This window comes from Haliaeetus leucocephalus, unplaced genomic scaffold (assembly GCF_000737465.1).
Source record: "Haliaeetus leucocephalus isolate CR32 unplaced genomic scaffold, Haliaeetus_leucocephalus-4.0 Scaffold0, whole genome shotgun sequence".
Taxonomy (NCBI): domain Eukaryota; kingdom Metazoa; phylum Chordata; class Aves; order Accipitriformes; family Accipitridae; genus Haliaeetus; species Haliaeetus leucocephalus.
Window position 1 is genome coordinate 15,359,138 of NW_010972436.1, and position 24,047 is coordinate 15,383,184.

Sequence of the window (24,047 nt, forward strand, 5' to 3'; positions counted from 1 at the left end):
GCCTCAGCCCCATGAACTAGATGCAATTTACCCATAATTAAAGTAATTCCTCACCTGAAAAGTTCCGTACATGGCAGTAAAAAGGAGATGAACGTAATTGGAACAGCCTGAAATGTAGACTGTGCTGTCCTACCACGTATTCTGAGACTGCTTCATGTAACTTCAGCAATCTAGTCTCCTACTGGGGGACCTCCACTTTATTAAGGTTATCATTTTTGCTGAAAAGGGATGCAGGTGCCATTGAATAGTTGCTAAAGAAAGAAGCCGGAAGGTGAGGTTGCACTCCTTAAGATTTTTAAAATGTATTTCTAAAAGTTTGCATTAGTGTTAGCACAGACTAGACTCTAGTGAAGACGCACGTACCGTTGTCTCTTGGTAGCGCTAAATGCATGCGTGCATGCACAGAAGGCCAGTGCAAGCAAACAAGATGCATGAGAGGGTACGCTACTTCAGGGGAATCCATAGCACAGACACAGATGCAATTGTAGATGAAAAAGTATATTTGGGTGGAAAGGCTGAGAAATTTAGCGGATGAGGATTGGGAAGAAGAGATGAGCATGAAGTTTCTTAAGAACCTGAAGGGAGAAAAGAGAGAATGTGTGACTAGAGAGGGGTAGGCAAGGATCTGCCACGTAGCTGGGATCAGCAGTACTGTGGAAGGAGAAAGTGGCCAATGCACTCATCATCAGCTCACGCAGAGAGACCTGCAAGGAGTCCCAAAATACTTGCTTTCTTACAGCTTCCAACTAATATCAAACAAAGCATCCAACTAGAACAGGCTGTTCTCTTGCCAGTTCCCTGTGTCACCCCAGTCTAAGACTTTGCTGGTTTCGTGTGTGTGTGTTTTTGTTTTAATAATCATATAAGAGGATTTCAGATACTTTTCCCCTGGTGCTTTCACTCTGTTTAGTATTGTGAAAATCTCCTCTGCTTTGTAGTTTAGCTCTGCCTCGGGTTTGTATTTTGCACGCTCTGATTGAATGACGGCACTAACCCAACAGTGGGGTTGGCCATCAAAATTTGTTGAAGACCTTTGCTGCATGTTATCAAGAAAAAAAAATAAATCTCTGCTTCTCATAGAGACAAGGACTGACTTTATTAGGCCAAGGTTTATTAAAAATTAAAATATCGTGCCATATTAATCAAGCTAAATCCAATTGTGACAAAAATTGTGACCCTGAAAGTTGATACATAGAGGCACATCACTTTTTTTGATTTTCAGACATTCCAGATAGGTAGTGTCTTGCCTCTGTGCGTGCCCAGAACTGCCTCAGTCTCAGCAGGGCTGAACAGCTCAGCACTGCAGCCTGAGCAGGCTCCAGAATCTGCTCCAGTCCCCTAAGGGCCTCGGTCTGAAGGGTGTTTTCAGAGCACACAACAAGATTAGGTGCCCTACAAAGTGTACCAATGGCAGATACTTCCTTTTAAAACAGAGCCAAAGGAAGCCAGCAACGTTCTCACCTACCCTTTTTACTTAATAGCCTGGTGGTTAGAACATACACCCAAGGAAGGAGAGGACCCAGGCTCAGTTCCCTACATTGAGCCCGAGGTAATTCAAATCAGCCTCTTATGGGCATCTTGCTAAAGGTTAATCTGGGAGCAAGCCCTCTCCACTCCCGTTACTGACTGAAGCCATGCTGCCGAGCCCAGAGGAGTTCAGGACCACACCAGGCCAGACAGAAAGCGTGCTCCCATCTCTTGGCTACCCGGGGCAAGTCTTGGCTTCTGCTCCCAGATGCATCTCCGCAGTACGCCCACCACAGTGCATAGCCAAAACTGCTTTGTTCCACAACATGGTCCTGGATTTCGTCAAGGATTGTTTCAAGTGGAGCAAAAGACATCACCTGTGAGGCAAAGTGTGCATTCAGGCCTCTGCACTTCTACATGAGTGACCACCAGCCCACCAAAACAGGATCTCTTCTTGGTTCTCCTTCTGTACCCATGTATCTTCAATTCCCATCAGCACAGTACACTACCTTCCATAGGATGGGTATAAAGTATTTCCTACTAAGTTTACTGCATTGTGCTGAGGGCATTTTACTGGAAAGCATCAACACAAAATATCTTTTTAAAAACTATTTTTCAGGGAAGGCAAAGGAATGTGTGTGGTTTTGACCTTACTCAGTCAGAACACAGACTCCAGATTTTGCATCTCATTCATGCACAATAATGGTGAAAAAGTACAAAATCCAAGTAAAAATAAGTAAAGCTTGAAGAAAAGGGCAATCCACAATCAAAAACTGTAACTAATAATTGTTCTGACACAATAATTACAGTTACCTAAAAACCTGGATAATTAACTGACCACAGGCAACTCCAGAACTTCTCAGCAGTATCTGAACTTTACTCTAGTTGGACTATGCTCTTGAATGTTTTGAAGAAACAGAGATAGGGTTTTTTATTAGGTTTGAAAAACAAGCATCTTGACTAAATGGATTTTATATTTAATTAATTTCAAAAGTTGTAACTTATTTTCTACTTCATAGAACATTAATCCTTAAGATATGAACTCAGATATTATCAGACAGCATTAAAGTCATATTTCCTCTCCTCAGCAAAAACAAAACAAAAGAAGTTTGCAAAATATGTAGCTGATGTTCTACCTGAAAGTTGAATGATTAGGACTCAACTTTAAACACAAAAGGCTTGCACGTTGCCTTACCACACTCAATTCAATCTCTCCTTCACACAAGCAGGAATCCTGTAGCAAAGCTGATTTTGTGTAGATACTGGTAAGTATGCTTTACCATGCTGACATTCAAAAGGCTGAAAGCTATTTCAGCTAGAGTGTGCTGAAAATGTAGATTATTCTACAAAAACAAGTATTCTGTAACATAAATGGTTAAAATCTTTAAATTTTCCCACCACAGATTTGTCCAATGTATTCCAACCAGATTATCAGATCCAGACATTTAAAAAATCTTTTTCTTAATATTTGCTTCTGCCACAAAAATAGGAAAAAACCCCAGACCCATGAAGACATCAAAGGAAAAGGAAACAGCTTTCAGACAGGAGGCATTAAGCAGTGCAGGACTGGCCTCCTAATGACAGGATTCATTATATCTATTTTCCACTGTCACATCTTCCTCCCCTCACAACGATTCATTGCAGCCTGTTTCAAATGGTAAGACAGGTACAGATGCCCTGGCTCCATTCCCAGTCTGTTCCTCTGCTTTTGGGCTTCTCCCACTCTCTCCTGCCCACTCAGGACTCACATACGGCACTGCTAACCCACTTCAAGAAGTTTGGAAAGAAGGTTTGGTATCTGTACCCAGAACTCTCATTGCTTTCACTATTTCTAGCTTCTTCCCCCAATAAAGCTTAAATCCCACATTTCACTCATATGCAGCATCCTCAGCTGAGGAGCCCTTTATTTTCAACAAGGCTTTTTAAAAACTCATGCCATCAGATACCCCCCCCCCAAAACTCAAAGGAGGAAGGTTTGGGGGTGAGGAAGCAGCTGGCAGGAACTCAAGCAAAGAGGATATTAAAAGAGTAGTAAATTATGGGGAATCAAACATGAAGTTTCTCATTTGTTACCTGTACTTGTGCTTAAAAACTGCCCAGCTGAAGAACTGTAGGTTAGGGTTTTTCTCCCACCCTACACAAAATTGATGCACCACACATCAAAACACAGCAAGTATTTCTGTACTGCTAGCTCTGCATCTGTTTATTCCTCTATTTCCTACACCCTTAGACCCCCAAACTGTATCTTTCCCCACCTTTCTAGAGCCCTTTTACTGTAACAGTGATGTGGCTGTGAACAGCTTCAGACCCATCCTGTTTCTCAGCCCTTCTCTCTCCCGCTTTGTCCTGGCAAGAGGATGATCAATACCTTTCAAAAGCTGCAGTGCTCCCCAAGCCTCCTCTTCCTACGAGAACGATGGTCATCTCCACCCAGAAGGATTCTAGTGGAAAAGCGAGATACATTTTTCTGCAAGACGCGGTATCCTTGCTCAGAGAAGGCATTTGATTGAGATGTAAAGCATCTTCCCCTTTTTACCCTCCCACCCAAATTTGCTAAAAGGTTGCAGCTGTCTTGGCAGAAATGGATCCCAGCAGGGTGCTAACTTTGAATCCCACCCCCAAAATCACACAGACCCTCTCTTCCCAGCTGCCAAGCACACGCACACAAGTTTTATTCTGTTTCTTTACATCCTGTGCCCTCTAAGCTCTCCTGTTCTCCTTGCCGGACCCCACAGCTTCTTGTTAGCCTTGCTAACGCATCTCCTAAACACTGACTCCACCGCGGAGAGTATCTCCTCTCCTAAAACCTACTGTTACAAAGAGATGGCTGCTGCTGGGGGAAACTGGCTCTGGGACCAGCTGAATCCTAGCAGCCAGCAGCATGCCCCAGAGGAGCTGGCGAGGGCAGGGAGCAGGAGCTGCCCAGTTCAGCTGCCGCAGCTACCTCTGCTGGCAGAAGGCTGCAGAATGGGCTCATGCACCCAAAACACCTTCCTACTAACAAAGGAGAAGCAATACATTGCGATTTCTTCATATTTGCCTTCCCAATATTCGACTTTTTCAGCAGAACGTATTGCCGCACTGCTCTCCCCACAGTCACTAGGGCTGGAATGCCTCTCATAACAGCAGAAGTTCAGCTATAACAATAACATTTTAAGCAAAGCACCTCTGTTTCCACACAGCCACCATTAAATCAAGAGAGTAATGCTGCTGCAGAGCTAGCAGGGGAATCACTTTGCACTAGTGGCTTCAGGAAAGGTGAGAACAGCCCGTTGACAGTAACTGCCCCAAGCAGGTTTGCTAGCTTTCTGCCACCTTCCCCAAATTTTCCCAATCAGCCAATGATTCTGCAGAGTAAAAAAAATTAGCGATCCCATTGTGTGAAACCAAACCAGTGGAAGGATCTCTCCCTTCCATGCTGCAACTTCTCCTACAAATAGTGATTTTAGAGCAGTTGTTATTGAACATAACTAGTCTAAAGTCTCTGAAAGTCTCTGTAGCCTCCAGCTGAGGATGAATACCAAGACATCCTCTCACCGTTGGTTCTTCCATCACTGCAGATGATGGCTTGAAAAGGAGTTTGCATTTGTGTTTTCCATACTCTAACTAGTATGTAAGCTAAGTGAAGGTTTTCACAAGCATTTTACACACACAAAAATTAACAAAATAACCCCCAAAGGATTTCTAAGGGCAACAAAAAGTTATTTCAAAATATTACTCTCTAGCACACGAAGCACTAATTGATGGTTCGCAGTGCTCTGTAGGAGTGGTATCAAAACGCCAGTCTGCATGGACAGGATTGAATGTGATTTTTAGTTTTATAATTGGTGTTAAAAAGAGCCATGACCAATGGCAAACTCCTGAAGAAAACCTGGTTTAAGTATCCCAGAGCTCTCACAAGTATGACAGTAATAAAATCGCATCCTAAAGAAGGCTAGGCCAAACTGCTTGTTACAGAAGCAGACATAGAAGTAGAAACTTGTGACATACCTTCATAAGCACAGATTTGGAAAAAAAAAAAGTTTTAAGGCACTATGTATGACTGCCATACACAAAACGTACTAGCTAGGCAACAAAGCCTAAAAGGGCATGGCAAGAAAGAAGAGCTCGACGCAGTGAGAAGGCGTACGCAGCAAGAACAGCCCCTGTGAAGAGAAACAACTTTCGGATGTCTGGAGCTCAGCCAACCACTGTTACAGATGTGGAACAGCACAATGGCCGTTTTAGCGTGGAAGGAAATTCTGGAAGGTGCAAAGCCCAAAGTCTGCATCAGCAGAAAGTGTGAATTAAACATCCTACAAAACCCCCTCCAAAATAAACTACTTGATCTACTTTTCCAAAGTCTGTATTTTATTTTACAGAAGGACTTATAAGCCAATAAAAAAAAGGAAAAAGCAAATCTGTGCATAAAGCGGCTATTTTATGTGTCCTATTTTCATCTTTGTCACTGCCTATGACCCACATAACCTACAGTTTCCTGAGCCACCCCAGATAACACGCTATATTAAGAGCTTTATCCCATGCTTCTTGGCATTTTTACACAGTTTATGATCTTTGTCCCTACATTAGAATTAAGCTGACGCAGATCACACCCTCTGCCACCCGTAAATCCCCACCGGGGCGGCACGCCGCCTCTAGCAGTGCACCGTCCGCCCGTCTCGCTCCCAACACTCGCTCCCCTGCGAGCAGAGCAGAGCAGAGCGGAGCGGAGCAGAGCGGGGCGACGGCACCACCTTTCCCCAGGAACCGGCTGGCAAAGCAAGGCTTGTCCAGACACGTAACCCTTACGCTCACAGGAGCTGCACCAGGAAGGGAAGGAGCAGATATTCCAGCTCTGCCTGTCAAGTCTGCATTTCAAAGGTTGTGCCTGGGTGTGGGAAAGAATAAAGAGGGTCTGTCAGTCCACATGCAAAAACCCACACTCTTTTGCCCCAACTGCCAGGCTGTCGCTCAGGACCTGAATACGTGTCCCTGCTTGCCCCTTCCCACTAAGTTAATACCAGTCTCACTCAGTGACACAAGTTCCATTTCTCTTCCATCCTATCTGTCAAACTATATATGTGTCTTTTAAAACACACATTTTTTAAAAATTAAATGCCCAGTGCTCTGAAAGAGGAAGGGCATCCAAAAGAGGCAAGGCTGCTGCCTTGAGGAAAGATGGCTGAGGCGCAGGTAGTGTAATTTCTCGATTACTTTACTCAAAAATAGATGACAGGTATTAATTTGTGGCATCTTCTGGACCTTCTGGATAGAGGTTTCCTAAGGCTAGAGTCTACCTTCATGCAGATGTAAGGTTTCCTTAGCCCAAAATAAGACTGCTGTTGCTGTTAACAGGAATGTTACATCTTCCCAAATCTCTTTCACCAGCTGCAACGGGCACATCTCTGATTCACAGCCATGACTCAGATTTTAAGCAGCGCATGCTTTGTGGGTGTACATCTATTCCCTTCAATTTGTGGCTACAGTAAGGCTTAGATACACCATTACCAGTACACTAAAACATGTGGCAGCAGACACCCACCTGGGGGAAGGGAGAGAGAATTTCACCTGGAATCGCTGAGACAAGGCTACTGGTGAGATTCACATGACTCATTTTCATGGCTTCGGATGGCAGTCAGGCAGAACGTATGTGCAAATCCAAAAAGGTAGTTCTGAAAGCCTAATTTCCAAGTCTGAGTCCCCAGATGGCGAGATGGCCCCTAAACTTAAATGTTCACATACTCATTCATTACCGGTAACTAGATTACTAGCTATCACTTAAGTCTACTATGGACATTGACAAACACAGAGGATGAAGCTTGCACACAGAATTCTGGCCACTGCTGCTTTCCTTCTGCATCGAGAAGCAGATTGCTCATCTTTAGCGTACAACCCACCGACCAGAACCCATACTCACACCCACAGCACCAGCTCCCACAGGAATACCTTCACAACTAAGTTACAGATCCCTTGTCCCAATTACTGGGTTTTAGTCCCTTAAATATTGCAATGAAAAATACATCAAAAGCCTTGGGAAGCAGGCGAGAGTTCATCCCTTCTGACTGATTTACCTTCAAGCCAATCTAAGTTTGTACACATCCATGAGAGGTAATAGGCCTCGCCTGCCTTATTGGTTAAGGCTGGGTCACTCTCCCGGAGTGGAAAAAATGAAGACAGACTCATCAAAAAGGCCAGGCCTCCTGTTTCTTGAATGCCCACTGGCATCAGTGCTTATGCCCTCTCTTTAAAACAGAGCAAAACTCTGAAGAGAATGTGTGATGTGCTAGATCCTGCACACACAGACACACTAGATCACCTTCCAAAGCACAAGAGCCAGTAGACCATTCATACGCTTCCACTGAGTCTCCTCTTGATCAGTCCTAGTCAGCACCTCGCTCCAGGTATCACCACTCTTAAGGAGCCAAATGCCTGGCATTGCTTAAAACAAATCCCATAAAATATTCTGAACTGGCTTCAAATATACAGACGACTACATAATATCATGAGTTTCAGATATATTTTTTTATTCTCTCAAACTCAAGTTTTGACGACCATGAATTCTATTAAGCTGGTGGCTGGAAAGAAAAAGGAAAATGGATGCATGCATTGAGTTTTTAAGAAAACAGCCCAAGTACATCTTATGAAACTGAACTGCAACTGCTCAACATAATGTGAAAAACTACCCAAGAAGTGTTACACTTTTTATCATATATACCTAGTCTGTTATAGATGATATAACCAGCACCAAAAGACAGGCAACAGTGACCTGCCAAGTTTCAAAACCATCCTCAAACCACTCCTCTTTAATAACTGTTGGCAACTACACTGCTACTGTTCAAAGCTGCTGGAAAAAGATAGTTTGACACGCATCAGAACCACCAGCTTCCACCAAAAGGTGATAATTACAGCATTTACCATTCAATGATTATGCTATGAACAAGGCCTCTTTCAGATGAAAACATGCCCAACGATATCTTTATGTATCCACTGCTCCTGTAAACACTAATATATCAAACGTTTGGGTGGATAAGAGTCAGACTGAAAGAACTGATGCCTTGGCGATACAGACATTAGGAAGTGTTTCATCCATCCTACTTTACTTTCTGTAGTCCCAAAATACATGATTTTCTGTTCCTGGTATATAACACTACATCAGAGAAGATCAGGAGAGCAATATTTAGAGAAACAGTAGTGTATGATTTTATTTATCTCGGTGGAAGAGTGGAAGAAGTGGAAGAACACACAAAGTTAGTACGGCTCTCCTCAGTATAAAATACCAGAGATTTCTGGGTAGTCCAGAAGCTCTAGAAAGGGTTCATATACAGCAAGTTCACCTGTGGTTCAAGTGTAAAGTTTTTACTTCATACTGTAATAGACTAGTAATGCACACACCCATTACCTTCCTCAGCTGAGCAGCAGGAACTTATCACAGTGTTAATGCAAGCTGTTCATTACTCCAGTCAAAGCAACCAAACAAGTGAGCATTTCAGCTTTGCTTAAATCACCATTGATAACTTTCAGTTACAAGGGTCATAAAGAAGATGTAGAAATGAACGGTGGAAGTAATTCCCTAAACTCCTAGAACTGTTTTAGAAGTGACTAACAACACCTTCTGACTTGCTTTGTACTGCTTCTGAGGCTTAGAATAGACCTTTACTTCTCAGATGCATATGCAAGACTGGACTTACTGGGGAGACGAAGGGAGCTTTCAAGTCTTGTGCTGTGTGCTCCTGGGACTGTTGATGGGGGCAGCACCAACACACGGCTATGTCAAATGCATTGCTGCTTTGAATACTCTAGCACCCTTCTTCCTCAAACACATGACAAGTAATCACCAATACTGAACTAAATAGTAATCTTGTTAATTAACATATGCATATTTAAACTATTCCAAGATAAAGAACACAAAAATACAACTCCAGTACTTCTAAAAGGGAGGCCAACTGGCCAGCATCCTCCTCTACCTCCTTCCTTTTGCTGGCGGTTATTTTCTTCACTTATTGATGCAATTGTGAATTCCACAGAATGGACACAGTAAGAAATCCACATGCAAGCTACATGTCTGGTTACTTTTACCAGACACATTTGTTCACCATCCCTCTTTAAAACAACACACATATACTTGTGTTTAGCAAAACCTTGCATTGTTTTAAAATTATTATACCCAAACAAAGTTTTGATCCTTCCTCTTCTTCTGCCAACAACTTGCAAAAACTCGGTTTTGTTATTAGCTAGGAAGTGCAGTACAACTTACCGTAAGCAAGCAAGGGTAACTTCAGATTTGTAATAAGAGAAAATACTCAGTGCAAGAACAATTGCTTCTGGAGAATGTGTTTTCATAGATTTTAATACCTTAGATTAATTAACTCTAGGTACTTACCATATTTGTAAAGAATGGACAGTCCTAACATATTTGCCCTAGGGTACAAAGAATTTATTCTGCTCAAGAATCAATACTATGTTGTAAGACTTGCTTTTAAAATCAACATTTTTAAGGATAAGAAATGGCTTCCTAAGCATAGCTGAAAGATACCAACTTATAAAATGTATTTGTCCTTTGACCAATTTCTGTACTCTGCTTCTTATTTGGAAAAGTGAGGTACTAATTTAAAGGTTTCTTGAAAAGTAACGATACTCTCTGCTTTGAAAACTGTTTCTCATGTTATGATGATTTAAGTACCTTTCGTAGCTCCAGCATCCCTGTATGTATGAACACACTGAAATGCAGGCACACATATTTCTTCCTTAGAATAAGATAATCAATCTGAAGACAAATTAAAACATCATAGAAATACATTTTCAGTTAGCATAAGAATTATCAATAACACTCGATACTAGAGGTAAAATGCATTTTGGTATTAGAAATATATGAAATCATTATGTTTCCAGACTCAGCTGTATGGCTTCCAATAAACTAGCAGGTCATACACGTCAATAGGCTTATAACACATTAAAAAAAATCTGTACAATTATAGCAGTTTCTTCTAGTGAAAAATTAAAAATGCATGGCATTTTTGGATGTCTTCTCTTTTTATAATTTGTCCCTCCTGTTAATACCCATTAGGACTTTGTATTTTGAAATTACACTTGCCAGATGTATTGAGTTGCCAGGTTGTAGCACTACACTATAAGCTGCATCACTGCGTGCCAGCAATGACTTCAGTGACCTAACCCAGCTGCACAGGGCTGAATCTTTGCACTACTTTTTCCTTAGGGGGAAGGTGTGAATTATAAAGTATAATTCAAAATGTCTCCCAGCTATAGCTATGTTTCCCAAGAGGCACTGAAAAGACTGAGTTTGTGTATAATTATGAAAGACATTGTCTGGGGCTGCCAACTGTGCTGAAATAGATGAATGTTTTTAACTCACTAAACATGTTTCAACTCAACACCTTGCTTATCTAAAAAAAAAAAAAAAAAAGAAGTTACTTTTGATGGTTTAGGTATGCAAAAATTCAGAGATAAAGTAATGCTAAAACCTTACACGTTTGGGCTAGAGTAGTGAAGTTTTTGTTTTGTCTATGAAGCGATACTGAAAATAAATTTGTTAAGGCTTTTTCAAACTTAGTCTTAAAATTCTGCTACTGCAATCTATATTTAAATAAAGCTTTTATTAACCCTTTTATGAAGAAACAAGCTTAAAATCTGTTGACTCATACACAAGTTACAAGATAAAACACATTTGTTTCCAGAAGCTTTGGTGTCACTGTTAAGTTTGTTTTCTGGAGAAAGGATCCAATGATTCAATGTTCAGGCAATATTTTTTTCTATTTTTTCTATTGTGTCATAGAATATTGCCTCTATTCTATTTTTTTGTCATATGAAGTAATGAATTACTTTTTATAAAGCACAGAAATTATTCACACTGAAATAGATAAAAAGTCACTCCAGTCAAAATCTATGCTAATGTGTCTCCTGTTTACTACACTTAGTGACACTATAAGCACCTTTGCTGTCTCCCAACACGCATACACAACTCTGAACTACCACTTTAGACAATGACCTACTGCACCATGCTGCAATCAGTTAAAAAAACACTTCTTAAAGACACAAATCCATTTTAAAAATCTATATCTTAGTGTAGTGGGATAAAATACCATGAATATGGAAGAAATGTTTAGTGCCCTTCATTGTTTATTGCCCTTTAGTTGCCCTCAGCAAAATTCACATAAGGAAAACATATTACCACTTCTTGATACATTTCCTAGTTAACTATAGAAAGTTTACTATACCCTCCAGATAACATATGAATGCGATGCCACTTAAGAAATAAGAGACAGCAATAATCTGAGAGTTGCAGAGAAACCTTTCATACAGTGAAGAACTAGAAAAAGAAAAAAGAAGGAAAAAGCTCCCCCTCCAAAGGGTTTTTTCCTTTAAAATTAACTCTTGATCTATGGACTTTTAGTAGCTGATGAAGTATCACACAATCTAAAAAAATAATGCAAATAATATATATCTATATACATTTTTATATGCACACAAATAAAATTTGGCAAAAATAGAACATTTAAAGTTAACCTAGTATTTATCCTGTCAATGATAATTGCAGGCGTAGACATGAGGAAGCTCTTTTCTGCAGCAGGCATTCAGTGCGTTCACACTCTTAACGCTCTTAAACTCCAATTACTTCCACTGGTAGAGTTAGTACCTTTCAAAATTATACTTTGCTTAGGTGAGAGTGAACAGTCACCATGCCACCCCTGATGAGCAACGCAGGACATGAAACAGCCCACAGATTTCTTGTCCTGCCCAAATAGCTAGAAATCTAATTGGGGCAGAGGAAAACAAAATATGATAAATACAGCCATGTGAGTCAGGAAGGAAAACAAGAAAAAACCAGTATGGGCTTATGTGGAAACAAACATAGGTACCTATCCACGTAGTGTTTCTACCCAATGCATTAATGAAACAACATTTTTCAATTACCAGTCTGCTATATTCTTTCCCATTAACAGGGTGGTTTCACAAGCCACTGAACTGTATCTTTGATGTTCATGATAACCCTTCCTAACTCTTTGTGAACTACACTACTTAAATCCCCTCAAACGTCTGTTTATTTTTTCTTGTAACTTATTCCTACAGTGTGAGATTAACAGACACAGAGTAGGCCTTCAGGCACTAAGAATGTAAATTAGCCTAATCTCAAGAAAACAAGATGTGCACTTAACCATAAATATTTTTTTATAATCACATCAAACATAACATACCTGGTATTCAGTTCTATATAAATTAGTTCTTGCGTCAGATCTCCTTCTGAGGTTATCCAAAACCCAAACACATAACATTATTTTTACTCTTCCAGGTCTGAATAATATTTACAGACACTAATGCTATATCCATTTCTACAATCATTCAAGACACATTATATAACTTTATTTTTTTATTTGACAAGCAGCAGTATCATGTCCGTCATTTTTTTTTTTTACATTTTAATGTAGATACAATTATTAGGTTATCTGTCATATTACAATATTTAGTTTTTGGGGGTGGTTTGTGGTTTGGTTTTTTTTGTTTTTTTTTTTTTTTTTTTTTACATTGTTTTAAAATACATAAAAAAACATCAACTGCAAAAGTGAAAGGGAAGGGGGGAAAAAAAAAAAAAAAGCATGGTACCCAACCAATTTTCCACATTTCAGCAATACTTCACTCATTCTTTTAGTAAAGTTTTAAGAAATGTCATAATGACATGAGCTTGAAATATCTATAGGCATTTTCATTGACGCTCATGACATGGCACTGGTGATGTTGTAAACAGCAGAAAAACAGGGGCTGCCAAGTGACCAATTATGGAGGCACAGGCCTGCCTCTTCCCACAGGAACACACCAAACAGTGACAGCAATGATCTCCTTACAATCATACCTGCAGGATAGCAACATCATGCTACATAACTGTATTCGTCTGCAGAGGCCTGGCTTCGCTCTATGTACTGTTTGTCTATCAGAACTTCAATACACTTCTTAATCATGCTGATACTTGGGTTAAACCTAGCTCTTGATTGGCTAATTACCTGCAAAAGAAAGACAGGTTTTTTGTGTTATTTTTATTTACGACAGTTATAAATGCTATAGAAATATTCGCTAAGGGGTTTAAGGCAAATTCAGTATATTTTTCTTTTGAAGACAGGATTAAATAAACCTGGAATAGTTCATTTGTAACAATCAACAAAGCATCTCTATACATTAGCGTCAGGACACTTAAACTGACCGTTCAGTTTATTGGTTCAGTTTGCCTGCATGTTAACCAGATCTTTTCAGTCCTCCTGCTTGCTTAGTTTGCCATAGTACAAATGAAGATAAATATTCAGGTTAAAAATTAATCTAATATTAACACATTTGTTCACTGTTATCACAGTTTAAGCAAAGTGAAAATTTTGTAAGACCATATCTGCCTTTCCATGCTGGCTTTGCTAACTGACTTCTCTTCCTAAACTAGGTCTCCTTTACTTCTGTTTATGTGCTTTCATTGTTCCAGAATATTTAATTTATGGATTCGCAAATTTTGTTTGAGTTACAGCAGTCTTACTTGGAAATGAAACGTCTGAAGAATGTGTTAATCTTAGTCTTCCTAAGTTTATACAATTCTGAATGGTTAAATTTCACTTGATTGTATTTTTCAAAACTACCTCTAAAGTTGAACACAATTTTCTTCACATCCATCACCACTTTTGTTATCATAAAAAGCCAGAGAAGACATTTTCATTTAATAAAGATTTGTGAAACCTGTGTTTTCTTTCTAGCATTAAAAAGACATGTTTAGAAGACATGTAAGCAGGTACATAGCAAATTACCAAAAAATCTGACTATGATGTTATAATAAGACCTTATTCATTCTTGAATAGCACAGTTTACATACATTAAAAATGCAACCTATGCTCAGAGATTCTACTGCACTAGGCAATCAAACTTGCAAGAAAAAAATAACACTTCTTTTTCAGGAAATTTGCTGAAAAGCCCTAGATGACACTTTTCATCACAAAAGACACAGCCCAAGTAGTAATAATATTGTAAAGTTACACTACTTCATTGCTGTTGCAGCCACCAGGATATGAGATGTGAGCTGAATTTGTTGTTTTGTCTAAAATCAGCCCATGTAATGCTGTATATCTGCTCCTTGAACTGCTCTGCTGCCCGGAAGGTGTAAATGGAGTCCCCCTACCACTGACGTCCCTTCCTACACAATTTGAGACAATCAGGATGAACCTCTCTTTCTTCAGTCACTGAAGACAGACCTACAATTTGGTGAATTCCATCTGGCTATGCTGGAACTTTGTAACACACACAGTAAAAAATTATTTATTGTAAAAACAAATCTATATATGCATTCTGGAATAAACTGCCACTGCAGGCAAAACTTAGATGTCTCTTAATAGTTCTTAGTTTTGCCCATTCTCTTGTAGAGAAGAGGAGGAAATGGTGTGTAGTAACAGAATATGCATATCTAGTAACTTGGAAAATTTTTCAAACAAAAGATCTTACTACTCAAGTGTCACAACATATTTTGCCTGTAGTTTCTCATTTGTTCTGTACATAAAGTGATTTTTACTTCAGCTGGATTTCCTGTTTTCTTTACAACTTTTCACGGCTGGCTTTGTCCCAGCTCTAGAGCTTGCTGGAGCCCTCTGTGAGCCAACAGAACTCACCAGGTAGAACTCACCCAGCAAAGCAAACAAAAAGCTCAAAAGAGCGAGTTTTGTTGGGCTAGCAGCCAAGGGTCTGGTACATTCCACAGCAGTACAAATGAGAAGAAACTTGGTGCTAACAAGCTAATAGATCTGCTTAGATTTCACTTAACTTCAGCCCTACACTCAAACTGATTGTATCATCATACTTCATGTATTTACTTAGGACAGAAAGAACAAAAGATAGAATTTTGTATTGGTAAGAGGTTTTTTGGGTTTTGGGTTTTTTTGTTTTATCAAAGATAATACAAATAAGAAGGATGGATAGAAATACCCGGTAGTCAGAATAAAAAATTTTATGGGAATGACTGCATTAAACCTTTCCCCTTCACTACTCCCACCAACCTTATTCACTTTAAGGGAAAAGCTACCTTGTCCTGCAAGCGACTGCAGCATGGAGCTAGAAGTAAAACTATCAGGGTGTATCTAACACAATTAACAATTCAGCAAAGACCACATGCTGACATATAAAGGTCTACCAAGGGCCTTGAGTATTTTCTTGGACACCTCACCCTAAATGAATGTGTGGTGCTGTAGTCTAACTGTTAGAGCTAACTACATTAAGGCTAGGAGTCTTTCAATCATATCTCCAACAACAGTATAACCCTGCCCTTATATCTCAGAAAAAATATTAATGAGGTGAGAAAATATTAACCATTCATAGTAAACAGACTTCTTTTTTGAAATATTCTTACCCCCTAAGAAGTCAGACTAGAAATTTTAAGTGAATACATCATATATAAGCATATAAACATCATGATAAAAGTTACAATGTCACCATAATTAGTAACATAATTAGTAACAATATCAAGAAATAAAAAGGCTCTTGACAGTAAATCAAATCTTACTACAAGGTTAACAGGGGAAAAAAAAGGAAGTTGTACAGCCAAGTAGTTACGCATAGTCTAAAAGTTTAGCAGAAGTGATGGCTATTCATTTTTTAGTAACAGTCAGTCTAGTGAGAAAGCTGAGCATGTTCAGCTCAGAACCACCTGGCAGTTTGGCCTTATTCATTCAACATGAAGCAAAACTGAGCTCAATGCAGAGTTACTGAGCTCAGTGCAGACATAATTAGGTAAAATTTCCACTTAACATGAGATTTGAATCTGTGTGTTTAAGCAGTAACTATACAAAAAAATGTGTCACCCCGCAATTTGCTCTAAAACCTGGCAATAATTCTGAAGTGCCTAAGAGTACATCTTTATCATAGACTGTAGAGAAGACACCTAACAATTTAAAGAATCAAGCTCAGGTCCCAGTAACAGTTTGGCTGAGGTAGCATTGAGATTGGCACAGATTAATTCAGAGTGCAAAAAAAGAAGGAAAAATTAATCCTAGTGGATTTTGGCACTGCTTCACGTTATCGCTTGAGGTTTCACAATTTTAAGGCTACATCAGGTCCCCACACTATACTGCAGCATAGATATCAATCAGTTAGAAGCCTAGCCTTCATTTTTAAATGCTGTAATCCATCTAGGATGTAAGTAGTATTCAAAATTGAGAACTACAGACTAAATGATAAAGGATATGATTTCCAAAAGTGTCATCAATTTAGTTAAAAGCTAAGGTAAAAAACCAGTACAGGTGGATGTGGCTGGCGATAGATAAGTGGAGCACCAATTTTACTCTCTACTTAGCTTTTAACTGAGTAACAATCAAAATATCCGTCTTTCTTACAAAGCATGAAAAACCTCCTGATGCTAAGTAGACCATACTATTCTGCAAGAGCACTGCAAGAGCAAAATGCAGCAAAGACATGTCAGATAGTGCCCCGAGTTAAACAAAGAAAGAAGCAACCAGAAACGATTTTTTGTTTCCGAAACATAAAAATTTGTAATCTATTCCAGCCTTACAAACTGATCTCAAGCAAAGTACACTTTGAAAACTTTTTCTAAGAATTTGAGAGAATTTTGAGAGAATTTGAGAAAAAAAGTATTTTCAAAGATGAAACAGGGCTTGCCTACCATTTTCTAGTTTTAACTGTAAATTCTTACAGGATTTCATTATAATTGCATGGATAGTTTAAGTAACAGGAAACCAAATAACCAAAGATTTTGAGAATAATCAGGACCTACGCTGCCTCATCTTTTAGATATTAAAAATCAGATTCCTTAAATTAAGCTTGCTTTCAGAGTGTTTGTGTACAAGCACTATTTCAATAGCCAAAACCTTTAAGATGCCTCACATTGCAAGTTCTGGGCTCACAAGCTCTCTGTAGCTGCTTATTTTTTTTAGGAAATAAAAATTAAGTGGTGGTTGTGGTAAACTGTTTCCTCCACCACCACAAGACAGAAAGCACACAGCAGATCTTAAAATGACTAAATGCCTCTCCACCTCCATGCTCAAAATTGTCAAATACAGCAGGAATCTTTATTCCCTCTCCTACCAGTCTGCTCTGAAGCTACCCAGCAAGGCTCAGGAGACACAAGAATGAATTAAGACTGAAGAATGAACGCCTTGGAAGGCTGAGAAAACTAAAACTGGGAACTGGTTGGTAGGAGCAAAGGTTAGGTTGGAATAAGAAACAGAATTAGGCAGGCAACTAGAACAGATGGGAAAGTGTGAGAAAAACGAAAGAAATAGCACTTCCTTCCCAGCCAGTCTGTGACAGTTCACAGATCATTAATCTAGAATCTAAAAAATCTAGACAACTGTACTGCTTAATGGAAAAGGGAAATTAAGAAGTGCATGTCTATATACTCAAGACAACTTTAAAAATTTAAGCCATGAATTAGAATAAAATCATGATTAGAGCTCACTATTGGCTAGGTGCTTCTGTGAAAATTCCATACCTAGAATATTCATACTCACGTTTTGAAATGAACCTAATAGCTCTAGCAATGATTCTTATAGTATACAACATCCATTGGCATAGAACCAGCCAACAGGGAAGAGCAAGCACAACGGCACTTAATGCTTTAGTGCTAAGAAACATTTACAAGATTGAGTGATCAAGCCAGTGCTCCAGTACTGCAGTTCAAAGTAGACTCCAATGAAATTCTCACTAATTTCACTGAGGTAATAGTTTTGACGCAGGAGAGTTTTGTGGTCAGATGTTTTAGCCAACTATCTTGAAGACTTTCATCAAATCATGCTGAAGAAGAGGATTTTATCTTACCTCCTGAATAAGAGCATTATGTCGCAACACTTTACGTGCTTTCATGATACGGACTATAGCAGCTTGAAGATACATTTTTCTGTCTTCATCTACAGCACTTCTGGTCTGCTCCATCTCCTGCAATATAGGAAGAACAGTAATGCTTAAAATATAGTAAGATCAATAAACACTTCATAGAAGTATCTTCAATCTATACTTTTTCCTTTATTAAAAGTGGTCAATTAATACAAAAATCTAGGTGAAGTTCAATTCCAGGCAAAGTACTTCCATAAATCAAGAATATCAGGTTTCATGAAAGTCAGCAGGAAGGTAGGAGAGACATCCAAACCAATGTTTTTGCTAGGGAGAAAGGCAGGCAGAATTTACTACAATGTATTGAGTTTAGCAGCACATATGTCTCTTGTACAAAATTCTATGTCTTAGGAGATACAGAGGAAACATGGATTATCAACACTGGAGTTAATTTTAGTTGCCAAAGGACACAAAACCATAGGAAAACAGAGTTGATTGGTTCTGCTGTTCCTGGAATAAGTTGCTTTTATAAACACCACCAATAAAAAAGTCTCATTAGATAAGAAAAGCTAAATGTCAATCCCATTTGGTACAAAAGGAATAGCTCTTGTTTATCTTTTTCTTCTACTTTCTTATTCCCTATTCCATCTTCTCTTGCCTATATTTTAAGTACAAAAAATTTGCAGTGCTTAAGCATTAAGCTTATTAATTAAACAATTTCTTTATGGTGATGTAAATCTTACACAGGGACTCTTACATCTGCTTACACCAAACTAGTACAATAAATTTGTTTCTAGAAAAATAAGCTTCCTAAGCTGTTCAAGCTAGGAACACCAAAGAATACTTGCCTGTGGCGTGTCCTTCTGCATTGATGTAGTAATTTTAAATTTTGTTCGTTTACTGCTGAAGTTCATATTTAAAGAAAATGTAGACTCTGCCTCTATATCTTCCTGCAATAAAGACTCTTTTTAAAAAAAACAGAAATGGAACCAGAAAATGGTAACAATTTACTTTGAAAAATCACAGTTAGGGGTTTGCATACATACAAACAATTTCAGATTTGTAGTTAGAAATTCTAAAATGCCACTTGAACCAGCTCAATATTTTTTATGCTACAGTTTAACTAACCTAGAAATCAAGTCTATTTTACAAAACAGTATAAAGAACTTTGACATACATGAATTTTGTTAACAAGTCAATATGATTAAAGCAATTAGTTGCAAACACTCTCCATTTAAACTCATTTTCTCCCTGCAAAGAAAGTAGGATTTGCATTTATTTATAGCAGAACCTCAAAAGAAAGAGCTGTTGCTTTCACAACTACTACTAGTGCTGCCTTCCAGAACTTAAGGAAGAACATGTAAGCATTTTGTTATGTTATAGCAGAAACAGTTGACAAACTGCAACTTCTACAGTTCCACATCTATCTATACTTTTCTAATTTTTTCCTGTCAGAATCTCAATTCTTTTCCACATGTAAAAGTCCATTTCCTTCAATAAATGGTAACTATTCTATGCAGGCCAAACACCTTTATGTTCAACAGGATGACCCAACCAATCTCTGCAGTTTCCAGGCAAGAGTCTGTGCAAGTACTACCAATTTCCAGCAGAAGAAAGTTACTGGGCTTCCTTAGACTTTGGAGTCTTGCCACACGATGGTTGCCTCAAGCGCAAATACTTTAGTAAACACAGTCAATATTTATCTAAGCATATACTCAAAATAATATTAATTCTAATTTTATATTCTGCAACAAATATTCTTTATTATAACATTTTATAATATCCAGGCATAGGATAGAAAATTTGACATGAAAGGGGAAAGATCAATAGCTTTAAAAAATATAAGCTAACATTAACTTTTAACATTATTCTGCTTACATGGTTGAGTATAAACCAAAATAAATTGTGTGTTGTGCATGAACTCAAAAAGCGTTATTCTAATGAACCAATAAATTTTGCCAAAAGTTTCTTGTTTTCTTTTTCCTCTTTCAGAAAAAGAACAAACAAAAGCAAACTACAGCATTTAATACACTGTACTTTTCTTTCTGGCTCATATACTGGTAAAGAGAAGTTAGTGTATTTAATTTCACTGCTTAAGCCACTAAACTCCACTGGCTTATTCAATAAGTAAGCTGATAGACTGTCTACAGGTCTGCTTTCACATTGCTGGATGGAGTGCAAAGAAAACAGAATTAGCAGAGACGTTTGAATACAACAGCCTAGAAGTTAAAGAACCAGAAAACATAGTGGTAAACATTAAAACATAAAAGGGTTGGAAAGCTGTATCATTCACTCTTCAATGACATATGCTTAAAGAAACTGGGCAAACCTTACAGAACAGTTATAAATAAATGTAAATCCTTTAAATAATGGGCAACTTTCTAAGATTATGAAAAATCTCATTGTTTTCTATAATAGCTCCCAGTGTTACATTTCACCCATGGTTTAACAGACATCTTCCCAGCCACTGTTCCAATCTGAGCTCATTTCTAGATATTGGAAATATGTCCTATGCTTCAGCCAAGCATCAGATCTTTCTTGTGATGTCACTTTCCAGTTTCTAATATTTTCCTGATTTAAAAAAAAAAGCAGCTATCAGAGCAGCTTTGGATTTCTCCTCGTAAGGGAAGTGAACAGCTTATCTTAGCTTCTTCTGCCTGATACTGTCTGAGTAACAGGCTTTCTGGACTAGCTGGAAGCATATGCTAAAGTTTGTATGGTATGCACAGGCACTTCCATAGTGTTTCTTGCATAACAGACGTCTGTGCCCTTCGCTGTATGGGAAAAATGGTAACTGGTTTCACGTAAGTTGTACAGAAGTCAGAAACAGAACCTGTATCAACCATTGCCTTAACCACAAACAAAGCTCAGACATTACTGGAATTCATGAAACTCATGGAATGATAGTTTGGCCAACTGCAGCAAAAATCCTCTCACACAAGCTCTCCTTGCTGTCTTTCCTCCTCCTTCCTTCTCCTGCAAGCTATCAGCAAGGAAGAACATAGTTGTTGTTACTTTCAGTCTCAATCCCACAAATATTTTTTTTAGGATCTCTGTAAGACTCTTTGGTTTACTACTCGGTCTCCTTCCCATGATTCAGTGCAACTTGGAAAGTGGTGTGTTTAAAGAGTATTCCCTGTGAGAGACTGAAAGAATGAACGTCTCAACCGTTGTGATGGGGCAAGTTCTGCTTAAAGAGAAACCCCGCACAGCCAGGAACCAAGGTGAAAAGCCCATCAGCTCAGACATCAGCAACAGGAGGGGGAGGGCGTGCTGGAGGGTCCAGCTCCCTGTTCTGATAAGCTGTTCTGGTACAAAGATCAAACAATGGCCATGTCTGCAGGGAAGGAGAAGTTACTCCACAAACGACCCCCAAGCCCAAAGGCTCATTAACCTGACGCGTTCGGGTGCCCGCCCGAAGGAAGGGGCAAGGATGATAAAAGGACACCAACTGAAGCCCCGGGTGCACGAGCCCATGGGGACTGGACCCCTTGGCTGACTGGGCCAACGCTGGACCCAGGACCGGTGAAATCTTTCTCTCTTCCTTTTTCTCTCTCTGTCTTCTTCTCTCTTTCCTTATCCACAATCCCCACACCTCATCTGTTTCAAGATATAAACCATTGACCAAGTCTGAGACTAAGAGTGGATCCAGCCGCCCCTGGGCCCTTCTCTGAGGAGGAGTCTAGAAAGCAAGGGGGTCTGCTCTGAACCTCCTGACCCAACGGGAGGGATCTCCTTATTCCCTGAATTGATGTATATGGTTACATGGTTTACAGAAGTAGTCTCATGCCAATTAGTGTTGTGAGAAACCCTGCCACCTACTACCAGCCTCCCCAGTTCGGTTTGCTTCTGTCATGAATAAAATCTTTAACTGATTGTTTGGTGTCATTTCACCTTAATTTAGCCCAAGGGAATTTCAAATTAAACACGACTCCCTGTTCTGTCCAGTCTGGGTCGTGACAGCCCCTCCAACAGCAATGAGTCGAAAGCCGTATGAATTAAATGCAACAAACAATAATCAGTCCTAGCATTATTACCTTTTCAGCATTCCATGCTGTTATAGGTGTAGAAACCCTATATGACACAGATAGTCTACTTCCTCTTGTCTCTTTCCTTACAAATACAAACTTATAATTGTTCACAAGCGTCAGTAATATAGTTTAGGAAAAAAAAAGAAAACTGTGGATTCTTTAATATTAAAAAAAAACCTCAACAAATATTAGAGTCACAAGACTGAAAACATGAAACTTTTTATATCATTACTGCATACCTTGTCTGAGTCATGGTTGATCATTTTGACATCAAGTAAGGATTTGATGGTTTTTGTCAGTTCCTTCTCATTCATTTGCGTACTATCCTGAAGCTCCTTGTAACTGACAGTTTCACTGTTGTTGAAGGCAAGCAACACTGCCATTTGGTATGTTGTGACCATGGCTACATAAGGTTTGCACAAATAATTCATTTTTACTTCACCTGTAATGATACAAGTAGTATTTTATAAACTGATGGAATGTGCTGAAAAGTCTTCTGAAGCCTAACTACTAGAGCTCCTCATACATTTCCAGACATTCAGTTCATACCTAAGTATGCATTTAACACTTGAAATGGGAAGATGAAAACTGATGTTGTGAATTTACAAATATAGAATGTGGTCTGCAAGAAAAAATCCTGAGTAACTACAGATACTAGAACAATAGTGTTTTCATTAAAAAAGGAAACCTACAGTGTTGAATTTGAATAATACAATATAATTTATAGTAATAAAAAAAGGAAATTCCAAATAGCCTCAACACATTACAATGCATAAACTTCAATTAGTAATAGCTTACACAGAATCACAGAATAGTGATTACAGGAAAGTTGTTCCAAGTAAAGATTTAAAAACAAAATAAAAGATCTGTCATTAAAAATTTTTCACAATATTCTTATAGTCTTTAAATTCCCCTGAAATTTAAAAATATTTAAAAAAAAAAAAGAGAGGAAAAAAAGCACTGAAGAAATCTGCCTGAAAACAGATTTAGATTTTCTGTGTGAAGGTGAGTGTGTGTTAACAGCAACCTTCTTTTATCAGAACTAAACTTTCATTACATTATATTGTTGTATGCTAGCCTGGTTTTCAGCTCCATGCAGTATGTTGTGGTGCTCAGCCATTAAAGCCTGATATTGAAAGCACTTGAAATAAAATACGATTGACTGATATTACTAAACTAAGCTACAATTGTATATATATCTTCTAAGATGTTTTTTAACATATATTTCTATATAGTAAATATAACCATAAGTAAAAATATATATGTATTTACTTAGATACATATTTGAGTAAAATAGTATAATATGTATTTTTAAAATTATTTAATATTCAGCTAAGAGACATCTGATACTACAGAAACAATTTGTCCTGGTTTTGGCTGGGACAGAGTTAATTTTCTTTCCAGTAGCTGGTATAGTGCTATGTTTCGGATTTAGTATGAGAAGAATGGTGATAACACACTGATGTTTTTAGTTGTTGCTAAGTAGTGTTTAGGCTAAGACAAGGATTTTTCAGCTTCTAATGCCCAGCCAGCAAGAAGGCTGGAGGGGCACAAGAAGTTGGGAGGGGACACAGCCAGGACAGCTGACCCAAACTGGCCAAAGGAATATTCCCTACCGTGTGACGTCATGCCCAGTATATAAACTGGGGGGAGTTGGCCTGGGGGTGATCACTGCTCAGGAACTAACTGTGCATCTTGTATTGTGCATCACTTGTTCTGCATATTCCAATTCTTTTATTATTGTCATTATTGCCATTT

General features: G+C 38.6%; 1 protein-coding gene across 3 annotated transcripts in view; it reads right to left on the minus strand.

The window, feature by feature from the left end:
- Positions 1-12,981: 12,981 nt before the first annotated feature.
- The window catches only part of CUL2 (cullin 2), a 54,775-nt gene continuing 43,709 nt past the window's right edge, over positions 12,982-24,047 (minus strand). For all 3 annotated transcript variants that reach the window (XM_010585372.1, XM_010585364.1, XM_010585380.1), the window contains 4 exons: positions 22,529-22,731; positions 19,107-19,208; positions 18,247-18,363; positions 12,982-13,457 (listed from right to left, as the gene is read on the minus strand). In XM_010585372.1, coding sequence (XP_010583674.1) covers positions 13,326-13,457; positions 18,247-18,363; positions 19,107-19,208; positions 22,529-22,731 — 554 coding nt within the window. In that variant the 3' untranslated portion in view covers positions 12,982-13,325. The remainder of the gene's footprint in view (positions 13,458-18,246; positions 18,364-19,106; positions 19,209-22,528; positions 22,732-24,047) is intronic.